Source organism: Clytia hemisphaerica, unplaced genomic scaffold (genome assembly GCF_902728285.1).
Source record: "Clytia hemisphaerica strain Z4C2 unplaced genomic scaffold, Clytia hemisphaerica genome assembly, whole genome shotgun sequence".
NCBI lineage: Eukaryota > Metazoa > Cnidaria > Hydrozoa > Leptothecata > Clytiidae > Clytia > Clytia hemisphaerica.
In genome coordinates this window covers 2,002,606-2,015,086 of record NW_027104551.1, presented here as the reverse complement: position 1 = coordinate 2,015,086, position 12,481 = coordinate 2,002,606, and the positions used below count along the sequence as shown (strand labels likewise).

The following is a 12,481-nucleotide window of genomic DNA, read 5'->3' as shown; positions in this document are numbered from 1 at the left end:
AACCCACCCCACAGCCTTTAGAACAAGTATCAACCCCTAAAATTGCTTTAAATTTCCGCGTTTACCCTGCCAAGCCAAACGCGGTGAGTCATTTTGCTTGGTTAGGCCTTTAAACCCACCCCACAGCCTTTAGAACAAGTATCAACCCCTAAAATTGGCTTTAAATTTCCGCGTTTACCCTGCCAAGCCAAACGCGGTGAGTCATTTTGCTTGGTTAGGCCTTTAAACCCACCCCACAGCCTTTAGAACAAGTATCAACCCCTAAAATTGGCTTTAAATTTCCGCGTTTACCCTGCCAAGCCAAACGCGGTGAGTCATTTTGCTTGGTTAGGCCTTTAAACCCACCCCACAGCCTTTAGAACAAGTATCAACCCCTAAAATTGGCTTTAAATTTCCGCGTTTACCCTGCCAAGCCAAACGCGTGAGTCATTTTGCTTGGTTAGGCCTTTAAACCCACCCACAGCCTTTAGAACAAGTATCAACCCCTAAAATTGGCTTTAAATTTCCGCGTTTACCCTGCCAAGCCAAACGCGGTGAGTCATTTTGCTTGGTTAGGCCTTTAAACCCACCCCACAGCCTTTAGAACAAGTATCAACCCTAAAATTGGCTTTAAATTTCCGCGTTTACCCTGCCAAGCCAAACGCGGTGAGTCATTTTGCTTGGTTAGGCCTTTAACCCCCCCACAGCCTTTAGAACAAGTATCAACCCCTAAAATTGGCTTTAAATTTCCGCGTTTACCCTGCCAAGCCAAACGCGGTGAGTCATTTTGCTTGGTTAGGCCTTTAAACCCACCCCACACAGCCTTTAGAACAAGTATCAACCCCTAAAATTGGCTTTAAATTTCCGCGTTTACCCTGCCAAGCCAAACGAGGTGAGTCATTTTGCTTGGTTAGGCCTTTAAACCCACCCCACAGCCTTTAGAACAAGTATCAACCCCTAAAATTGGCTTTAAATTTCCGCGTTTACCCTGCCAAGCCAAACGCGGTGAGTCATTTGGCTTGGTTAGGCCTTTAAACCCACCCTACAGCCTTTAGAACAAGTATCAACCCCTAAAATTGGCTTTAAATTTCCGCGTTTACCCTGCCAAGCAAAACGCGGTGAGTCATTTTGCTTGGTTAGGCCTTTAAACCCACCCCACAGCCTTTAGAACAAGTATCAACCCCTAAAATTGCCTTAAATTTCCGTGTTTACCCTGCCAAGCCAAACGCGGTGAGTCATTTTGCTTGGTTAGGCCTTTAAACCCACCACACAGCCTTTAGAACAAGTATCAACCCCTAAAATTGGCTTTAAATTTCCGCGTTTACCCTGCCAAGCCAAACGCGGTGAGTTATTTGCTTGGTTAGGCCTTTAAACCCACCCCACAGCCTTTAGAACAAGTATCAACCCCTAAAATTAGATTTAAATTTTTGCGTTTACCCTGCCAAGCCAAACGCCGTGAGTCATTTTGCTTGGTTAGGCCTTTAAACCCACCCCACAGCCTTTAGAACAAGTATCAACCCCTAAAATTGGCTTTAAATTTCCGCGTTTACCCTGCCAAGCAAAATGCGGTGAGTCATTTTGCTTGGTTAGGCCTTTAAACCCACACAACAGCCTTTAGAACAAGTATCAACCCCTAAAATTGGCTTTAAATTTCCGCGTTTACCCTGCCAAGCCAAACGCGGTGAGTCATTTTGCTTGGTTAGGCCTTTAAACCCACCCCACAGCCTTTAGAACAAGTATCAACCCCTAAAATTGGCTTTAAATTTCCGCGTTTACCCTGCCAAGCCAAACGCGGTGAGTCATTTTGCTTGGTTAGGCCTTTAAACCCCCACCCACAGCCTTTAGAACAAGTATCAACCCCTAAAATTGGCTTTAAATTTTCGCGTTTACCCTGCCAAGCCAAACGCGGTGAGTCATTTTGCTTGGTTAGGCCTTTAAACCCACCCCACAGCCTTTAGAACAAGTATCAACCCCTAAAATTGGCTTTAAATTTCTGCGTTTACCCTGCCAAGCCAAACGCGGTGAGTCATTTTGCTTGGTTAGGCCTTTAAACCCACCCTAACGGCCTTTAGAACAAGTATCAACCCCTAAAATTGGCTTTAAATTTCCGCGTTTACCCTGCCAAGCCAAACGCGGTGAGTCATTTGGCTTGGTTAGGCCTTTAAACCCACACAACAGCCTTTAGAACAAGTGTCAACCCCTAAAATTGGCTTTAAATTTCCGTGTCTACCCTGCCAAGCCAAACGCGGTGAGTCATTTTGCTTGGTTAGGCCTTTAAACCGCCCACACAGCCTTTAGAACAAGTATCAACCCCGAAAATTGGCTTTAAATTTATGCGTTTACCCTGCCAAGCCAAACGAGGTGAGTGATTTTGCTTGGTTAGGCCTTTAAACCCACCCCACAGCCTTTAGAACAAGTATCAACCCCTAAAATTGGCCTTAAATTTCCGTGTTTACCCTGCTAAGTCAAACGCGGTGAGTCATTTTGCTTGGTTAGGCCTTTAAACCCACCACACAGCCTTTAGAACAAGTATCAACCCCTAAAATTGGCTTTAAATTTCCGCGTTTACCTTGCCAAGCCAAACGCGGTGAGTTCTTTTGCTTGGTTAGGCCTTAAACCCACCCCACAGCCTTTAGAACAAGTATCAACCCCTAAAATTGGCTTTAAATTTCCGCGTTTACCCTGCCAAGCCAAACGCGGTGAGTCATTTTGCTTGGTTAGGCCTTTAAACCCACCCCACAGCCTTTAGAACAAGTATCAACCCCTAAAATTGGCTTTAAATTTCCGCGTTTACCCTGCCAAGCCAAATGCAGTGAGTCATTTGGCTTGGTTAGGCCTTTAAACCCACCCTACAGCCTGTAGAACAAGTATCAACCCCTAAAATTGGCTTTAAATTTCCGTGTTTACCCTGCCAAGCCAAACGCGGTGAGTCATTTTGCTTGGTTCGGCCTTTAAACCCACCCCACAGCCTTTAGAACAAGTATCAACCCCTAAAATTGGCTTTAAATTTCCGCATTTACCCTGCCAAGCCAAATGCAGTGAGTCATTTGGCTTGGTTAGGCCTTTAAACCCACCCCACAGCCTTTAGAACAAGTATCAACCCCTAAAATTGGCTTTAAATTTCCGCGTTTACCCTGCCAAGCCAAATGCAGTGAGTCATTTGGCTTGGTTAGGCCTTTAAACCCACCCTACAGCCTGTAGAACAAGTATCAACCCCTAAAATTGGCTTTAAATTTCCGTGTTTACCCTGCCAAGCCAAACGCGGTGAGTCATTTTGCTTGGTTCGGCCTTTAAACCCACCCCACAGCCTTTAATACAAGTATCAACCCCTAAAATTGGCTTTAAATTTTCGTGTTTACCCTGCTAAGCGAAACGCGGTGAGTCATTTTGCTTGGTTAGGCCTTTAAACCCACCCCACAGCCTTTAGAACAAGTATCAACCCCTAAAATTGGCTTTAAATTTCCGCGTTTACCCTGCCAAGCCAAACGTGGTGAGTCATTTTGCTTGGTTAGGCCTTTAAACCCACCCCACAGCCTTTAGAACAAGTATCAACCCCTAAAATTGGCTTTAAATTTCCGTGTTTACCCTGCCAAGCCAAACGCCCTGAGTCATTTTGCTTGGGTAGGCCTTTAAACCCACCCCACAGCCTTTAGAACAAGTATCAACCCCTAAAATTAGATTTAAATTTTTGCGTTTACCCTGCCAAGCCAAACGCCGTGAGTCATTTTGCTTGGTTAGGCCTTTAAACCCACCTAACGGCCTTTAGAACAAGTATTAACCCCTAAAATTAGATTTAAATTTCCGCGTTTACCCTGCCAAGCAAAATGCGGTGAGTCATTTGGCTTGGTTAGGCCTTTAAACCCACACAACAGCCTTTAGAACAAGTGTCAACCCCTAAAATTGGCTTTAAATTTCCGCGTCTACCCTGCCAAGCCAAACGCGGTGAGTCATTTTGCTTGGTTAGGCCTTTAAACCGACCACACAGCCTTTAGAACAAGTATCAACCCCGAAAATTGGCTTTAAATTTATGCGTTTACCCTGCCAAGCCAAACGAGGTGAGTGATTTTGCTTGGTTAGGCCTTTAAACCCACTCCACAGCCTTTAGAACAAGTATGAACCCCTAAAATTGGCTTTAAATTTCTGCGTTTACCCTGCCAAGCCAAACGCGGTGAGTCATTTGGCTTGGTTAGGCCTTTAAACCCACCCTACAGCCTTTAGAACAAGTATCAACCCCTAAAATTGGCTTTAAATTTTCGCGTTTACCCTGCTAAGCGAAACGCGGTGAGTCATTTTGCTTGGTTAGGCCTTTAAACTCACCCCACAGCCTTTAGAACAAGTATCAACCCCTAAAATTGGCCTTAAATTTCCGTGTTTACCCTGCTAAGTCAAACGCGGTGAGTCATTTTGCTTGGTTAGGCCTTTAAACCCACCACACATCCTTTAGAACAAGTATCAACCCCTAAAATTGGCTTTAAATTTCCGCTTTTACCTTGCCAAGCCAAACGCGGTGAGTTCTTTTGCTTGGTTAGGCCTTAAACCCACCCCACAGCCTTTAGAACAAGTATCAACCCCTAAAATTGGCTTTAAATTTCCGCGTTTACCCTGCCAAGCCAAACGCGGTGAGTCATTTTGCTTGGTTAGGCCCTTAAACCCACCCCACAGCCTTTAGAACAAGTATCAACCCCTCAAATTGGCTTTAAATTTCCGTGTTTACCCTGCCAAGCCAAATGCAGTGAGTCATTTGGCTTGGTTAGGCCTTTAAACCCACCCTACAGCCTGTAGAACAAGTAGCAACGCCCACCATCCACCCGTCTATGTAAATAGTAGCGGATGGACATCGGTTTACGCTATTAAAAAAATACGGATCTTCATCGAAGTACGCTGTTGCTCTGAATCTCTAATGACTGGCGTAGCGGATGACCATCAGATAACGTTCTTTCAAATACCTACATGCAGTTACTGGATCCGGGTGCTTTTCATTTTAAGCGTAAACAACATGGCGACTGCACGCTTACAGAAAGATGTCTTCATGAGTGTTTATTTTCAAGGTTTGTAACTCAGTTTCTTCTCTAATTTATTATAAAGTTTATGGATTTGAACAACCATTTTCATATTTTATTTGCACTCATGCAAACTTCTCTCTCTCTCTCTCTGTTGACAACTTTTTTACACATATTCACCCATGATGATAACCAAATCAAATCAAATGTAAATTGCGGTATTAAATTATCATATACCGGTATATATCAAGGACTTGGATTACCTAATAGCTGATTGATAAACCATCAATCAACTCTTTCAGCCTTTCATAACATCGACCACTTGTTGCTTGTGATCTTTTCCCAATGAAAAATTATACGAAACCAATCAAATATAGCTACTTGATATCCATTGATTGACGTCCGTATAGATTTCAATAGAGGAGGGAATATCCTATCAAAGGCATTTATGCATTAGTAGAGATGTGTATACTAGACCTTCTCTTGTCGATGTTTTCGAAGAAGTCAAACAGTCAAACCCTGGTCAAACCAGGCTCTCCCACTCGATACAATACAAACAAACAATACATTTTTTCAACGAAAACAATGACCAATCGATAGATTAGATATTGATTGGTTCCGACAATGGATAGGTAATCAAGCCTATTCCAAAATCTTTAGTATCCATTGATCATCGATTGAATAGACCTTTTCACCTTTCCATCCGCCATATTGAATTGTATGCAAAAATTATGGTGGCCGAATTGCCATGGTGAAATTCCCTTAGAAAGTATGCAAAACATATGCAAAATATAAATATAAAATAATAAATATAAAAGCACTTCAAAAAACCATAACATTAGACATACATGAACTCAAGCTGAAAAATCACTAGCAAAGGTACAAAAATAATCCTTATTCGGCTGACGATAAATTATTCTCCTGGGAATAAAACCGCTGATTGAAAAAAATTGCGTGTTTTGAAAGTTTGATGTGCGTACTCCGTCTTCGTGGATTGAAATGATGAAATCGTTTAACATCGATCATCTTTATAATGAGGCAATTTTTTAAACGGTTTTAATGATTATCCATTATACCTATCGATTATTGAAACCAATCGCTATCCAATCCAGCGATTTGTTATCAATTGGTCTGATCAAGAGCTATATCGATTGTATATATTGTATCGATTGGGAGAGTCTGGGTCAAATTCAATTGAAATTCAATCAAAGTCAATTGAAGTCAGGTAAGTTTATCAAATTGATTTTCAAAGGAATCAAAGTCGTCAATTAATAAGCTTCAAAAAATGTATATAAATCTTTCGAATATACCTTTTGCAGAACGCAATGTTACGCTGAATAATTAAGAACTCCAGCATCATCAAAACAATGAGAAGAAAAATTTATTACACTGTTTTACTAATTCTGCATTCATGTGTTATTGTTTTAATGCTGGAGTTTTTAACTATTCAACATGACATCGTGAGCTGTAAAAGGTCTATTGACTATGGTCTTCAATTAATTTGATTGGCTTCGATTGATTATAATGATTAGGTAACGCAGGTTGGTCCATGACAGCCCCCTTCTAATTTCGTCAGCCTTCTTTAGAAATAGGAATAAAAGACCTTTTTCCTAATCACAATGTCATGTTCAAATAATTAAAAACTCCAGCATCAAAACAAAACAGGAAAAGATTTAGTTCAATACCCACTTTTTGTCAGTGTGTTATTGATTTGTTAATACTGGAGTTTTTTATTATTTAAAATGACATCATTAGGAAGAGTTCTTTTAAGAAGGTAGGAATTACTGGTTGAGACTTTATTTTTAAATGTGGGTAGGAGACTTAACATTTAACAAAAGAAATATTAAGCCAGAGTCTTCAAAAAATAAATATATCATTGGAAAAATTAGGGCAAAAAGAGCAGCTAAAAACTGTAATATTTTACTTTCAAAAATACTTCAGGGCCTATTTCTAGGCAAGAATTATTCATGTTTTTTATGGAAATTATCTCAACTAGTATCATCACTGAAATCTTTGGCTGACAAAAGCTTGAGAATGCAGGATTGAAATCAGGGTATTTTGCTCAATTGTTCAAGCCATAAAATTTTTGACAAGTCCGACAAAATGTTTGAATGATTTTTTTCTATGAAGCACTTCTTTAAATCACTGTTGGCATTAAGTTTTTGTCTAAAGATGTACATTCGTTCTTCATTTGTGTGATGGAAAGAACATGCCAAAAGCAGAAATGCTCCTGGCTGGAAGGCTTGATTTTCATCGTCCATCATAATGAAATGATATAGATTCCATCATCATCATTGTACAGAAAACTTTCCACTTTGAAAGTAAAAAATACAGAAAGTTTACAGAAAAGAATGGAATCCCCCTACTGTAAAGGAAGTGAGTAAAGTGAGTAAGTGAAAACAAACAATCTAGGGAATTCATTTTTTTCTCATTGTCATGAAAACTTCCAGGTTCATGGTCATTTATTAAAAACAACTCCAAATTCCTTGTATATCTGTTTTGCCTTGTGCCATATTGGTGAAATTTGTAAGTCATTGTTTACCAATAACTGTTTACCAAAAATTACCTGATCAATACTACTATACCAAAAATTACCTTTAATACTACTATCAATATTAGCAGATTTTATTCATGGAATATTTTTTAAAGAATAACGATTTCCTTTGGTATAGCCAAAATTAAGTAATATTTGCTGTATTACACTAAGTACAGTTCCGAAAGTGTTCCTGTGTGAAGAAACAAAGAAAACTATTGTATTGAATCTCCAGATAGCCATTAATTTTCTCGCACTTTTTGGAATGAAGACTCTCCATAGGCCAGACAAGTAAACGTGGGAAAAGACATTTACTGAGCCAAATTTTTGTTGTTGTTGTTTTAATGAGATTGATCGATTTAAAATCTTTTTCTGGTAAAGAATTCATACAGTGGCATGAGATGAAAAGTTTTTTTGGGTTCTTTTTAAAGGATCAAGCTACATAGGTATGAGTTTGTTAAGGATGTTAATAGAATTAGAGGGTTAACTTCCAGTTTTATTACTATATTTTCTATCGTTTTTAAATTCACTGAGTTTCTATCATTTTTTTTTTCCTTTCAGCCATGTGGAAACAAATTAAAGGCACTCTTCACCCTGAACTTGATGGAAATAGTAGCCGTAAGAGAAGAGTACTAGAAAAATTGAAGAAAGATCAGAAGGTGCTAATTACAAATTAGTAGTTCCTTTCTGGTGACTATAAATTATTTATTTTAAATTTATAATTACACCAAATAACATTGCTTATAATGAAAATTATTTGCTTGATCAATACTGCAGAAAGAGCAAAGTATATCTTATTAAGTTTTAAGTTGTTTTTTTGTCTAATAATTCAGAAGAAAATAGAATCCATGGTGGACGAATTGAGCGTTGAGGAAATTTTCATACAAATTGGTGAACAGTTATCTTCTCAGTTTAAGGTAATTGAATTACTCTTATGAAATTCGACTATTTATTACAACTCTTCAGCAATTTTAATACAAAAAACTTCATGATATGAAAAAAAAATCACAACAAAATTCGATATAAAGTCTCCTCACTTTGTTTAAAACTCTCAAAAAAATTAGCTGAGAGAATAAGGAAGGTTTAGATGAAAAAGTACTCTATTATTTATAAGCATTAATTGTCAATTGATTTTTGGGGAAGATTCGGTTTACATTGAATCCGCAATTATATGATGGTCATTAGATTGTTTCTTTTCATTATTAAATCCATTTTTAATTCTTTGTCTAATTCTTAGTCTTAAAAATTGAAACATACACTCTCGATGGAGAGAATCTAGCCTTTGATTTCAAACATACAAAGATAATACACCTACATACATATAATAATTGAGTAAAGTTTGCGTTTGGTATGAGTTTAATGGTGCACAAATCTTTTTAGGTATCTTTGCAGCTCCAAATACCTGACATTCAAAATGGTACACAAGAGGTGACATTTTGGATTTATATTTTCAAGCCTTAATATTGGACTTAAAATAATCCAAGTAGTAGGGGAAAATTCCAAGAACTTTGCTTTACCACGTCCTTTCTTTTAAGTTGGATTTCAAACGTGTAAGAGAAAAGATTTAGGCGACTTAAAGTTCACACTGTATTTAAAGTTTACACTGTATTTTCATTGGTTTGTGCAGTTTTTTTCTGCTTTGAGACAGGGTCACTTAATTTAGTTTAACAAATCGAATTTGAAATTGAGTTTCTACCACCGTATAACTCTGGTAAAAGATTTCGTGGCAATTTCTCTATAATTCATTTAAACGGCCTTTAAAGACGATTAAAATGAAACGACTATTAAGTGACCTAAGTTAAAATTCTGTTTATGTATTGAAATAAGATGTAAATTGCTCGTTTATTCTGAATGAAAAATTTTTCAGCCTTTGTCTGATGTAGAAGAAAATGGAAATGATTTATCAGACAATGTCGAATTTGAACAACGAGAGGTAAATCAGAGATATTCATATTTGTGGGAAGGCTGACGTGCGATTCTCTTTTGTTTTGTTGATTCTGCATTCCTTTTTTTCTTATTGTAACATTTTTAATATGATTTTCGTGTCGTTTAGGCTTTCTTTTCTTTATCAATTTAGACCGTATTCACAAGTTATCGTTCCGTCCTGTTCTAAAACTTAATGAAACTTATTGAAAAATTACAGCTGGCAGTAGAAAGACTTCATCTCGGTTCGGAACAGAACGGAAACGTAATGGATGAACATAGTTATAAGAGAAGACATTACGATGTCTATTTTCCATTTCGAATAGACTTTACATCACAAAAACGATTATATACATCTTTGCTACACAGGCTAATGAATGATGGGGAATTAGGACTGATTGTCCTCTAATGAGGAGCTTTCATTATGAAATGGCCTATTGTCAGAAATAGGCTGATACACACCTTTTGAGAATCAAAATTTGACCTTTAGTGTTGTGTGGTATGTAAGGAGATCATAGGATGATGTATCTGGTTTTCGGGTTTAAGAGCTCAAAGTTTTGTTTGATTTTCCAATTTGAAAATGTTTTTTCTTTTAGAATGACCATCCTAAGAGTAAGCGCTTCAAGTGGAGGACTAAAGAAGTAACTGTTGAAGAACATCAGAGAAAGAAAATTGATAGGTTGAAACAGGTGAATAGTGAACAGGCACACACTATCTCAGTTTTACGCGAGAAAAATGCTTCCCTTTCAATGACAAGTGCGAGTTACACCCACCAAAAGATGGTAGAGCAACTTGGGCAAACGCGTTCGGCATCGTTAGTGGATGCATCCCTTTTTTCTAACGCCTTCCATTCCGGGGACTGCGTTTTGCAAAAAGAAGAGCCCATATTCCTCGATGAGAGTGAATTTAAGGGATTAAAAGTCACGAATTTACCCGCCGGCTTTTTTTGCGATGTCAAGCGATACTGGTTTCGCGATATTAATGATTCTGTTGCTGTTAAATGCACTAAAACTGATATTTTTGGGCATCAAGGAATTTCAATCTTAAGCCATGAACACCGGCTTCTAGTCTTTACTGGCAAACACAAAAACATTGTTCGTACCATGGGTTTGGTGGGCATAAGTGGTGTTTTGTCCCACGTTATGTATTACCAAGATGGAACAAGGCTCGACTTTATGATGCAAAAGTCTACATTCAAAAACTTTTTCGTTTTCAGAGAGTTAATAGAAGGTTCGCTTGTGGACTGAATTTTCTATTTTCAAAAGGAATCATTCATAATCACATTGTTCCTGAAAACGTAATTTTGAAAGAATGGGAGCCTGTTATTGCTGGTTTTTCATTTGCCTGTCGCTCTGAAAGCGTCAAACCAAACCTCTCTAAATTTTTACTGAGAAAATTCCCTGAACAGAGACATTTTGCTCCTGAGATATTCACAGGCTCGCCAGTCAGTTTTTCGACTGATGTTTATTCGTTTGGTGAATTGGTCAAAAAAGTTTTACTGGCTAGACGTGATTTTGGGCTGGATGACGTTCTCGAGTCAAGAATCAGCTTTTTTGCTGATGGTTGTCAAGCTGAGGCTGATTTTAGAGAAAAAGCAGATACTCTCTGGGAAAGAGTCCAGGCTATGTTTTCTTACTAGTTCTTATGATACTTGTTTCCATTGCCTGTGCGTACCAAATCTGAAAATAGAATTCATCACAGCCTCCGTACAGCGTTCCATTTTCAATGAACGGCCGATTAACTTATCTTTTGCTGCTTTAAGATGACAGGGAAACCATATTTCTAGCTCAAGACTTAAGATGAGAGGTTTTTCTTAATTTTTTTTCTCATGATGTTAAAGAAAGTAAAGGATTCAGCGTACGTTTCTAAGGATTGCGTCAAGCAGAATTTCAATGAAAAAAACATACCTCGAGATGCTTTTTGTTTGAAAAATAAACAAAAATAAATACCACTTTTCAAAACTTTTCACAGTTTCACGACTACATTTACAAAGGGCTCTTCCAGAAAAAAACCATTCATGGGGGGTGGAGGATATATTGTCCAGGGGTATTGAAAAAACCCTGAAAAACTGCCATGTCCATGGGGTAAATCTGCGATGTCCAGGGGTAAATATTTGTGTCCAGGGGGTCAACTTGATGCTTGTCCAGGGGTAAAACACGTGTCCAGGGGGTGAAAAATCGAAATGTCCAGGGGTAGATCACAGAAAAAATAATATATCCTCCACCCCCCATGAACGAATTTTTTCTGGAAAAGCCCAAAGCTAAGTTTTTTCTTACCTTTTTCTTTTGTCAACAAGAGTATTTGTAAAAACAGATCGAAAGGCATGGCTTCACCCCCTCTCAACAGCAACTAGTACCTGATTCTAGTCTAAGGCTAGGGACAATCTTCTCAGCTAGGGGTCACCTAAATTTATTACTGATGTTTTCTATTCAGACCAAGCAATGGTGGGAGGAAAACTCAAAATTCATTCTTTGAAACTAGTTATTGCACAGTGATTTCTAAAAAACCTTTGATATCTTGCACTGCTTGGTTAATAACTGTCTAGCAAGGGATTTGCACCCCCACTTACAAAAGTTTAATACTTTTTACAAACCTCTTTAAAGAAATCTTTTGTTATAATAATAGTAACTTTTTGTTATTTACTTGTACAAACTTATTCAGACTCTTGTATTTCTTTGATTGTGCTTAACAAAACGATGATAGATGATACTTCTAAAAAAGCATATCTACAGTATCAATTCTTCAAATTTTCTTAGTTTCTCAAACTTAGAGGCCACCTAGGATATTTCACAAGAAGGGGCAACCTAAATTCTAGGGGCCCAGAGGGGCCACTTCTCAGGGGAACTTAGAACCTGCTTATAAGCCATGAAATAGCGAATCTTTTTTCGAGTAGCTTATTCTCGATTATGATATTATTTAGATATCCATCTCTTATTCTCATTCTCAAAGAAAATTCATTGTTTAAGTTGTGGTGTATTAGTGTCAATCGACAACACATAAGGGGGTTTTGTTCGAGTTCACGGTCAAATTACGCTATGAATATTTC

At 38.1% G+C, this 12,481-nt stretch overlaps 1 protein-coding gene across 1 annotated transcript; it reads left to right on the top strand.

Moving 5' to 3' along the window:
• Nucleotides 1–4,787: 4,787 nt before the first annotated feature.
• On the top strand, nucleotides 4,788–12,408 carry LOC136822964 (uncharacterized). The gene is made up of 6 exons (XM_067079266.1): nucleotides 4,788–5,027; nucleotides 8,074–8,171; nucleotides 8,346–8,429; nucleotides 8,893–8,940; nucleotides 9,380–9,445; nucleotides 10,032–12,408. The coding sequence occupies exons 1-6, from the start codon at nucleotides 4,880–4,882 to the stop codon at nucleotides 10,680–10,682; spliced, it is 1,095 nt and encodes a 364-aa protein (XP_066935367.1). The 5' UTR covers nucleotides 4,788–4,879; the 3' UTR covers nucleotides 10,683–12,408.
• Nucleotides 12,409–12,481: the final 73 nt, after the last annotated feature.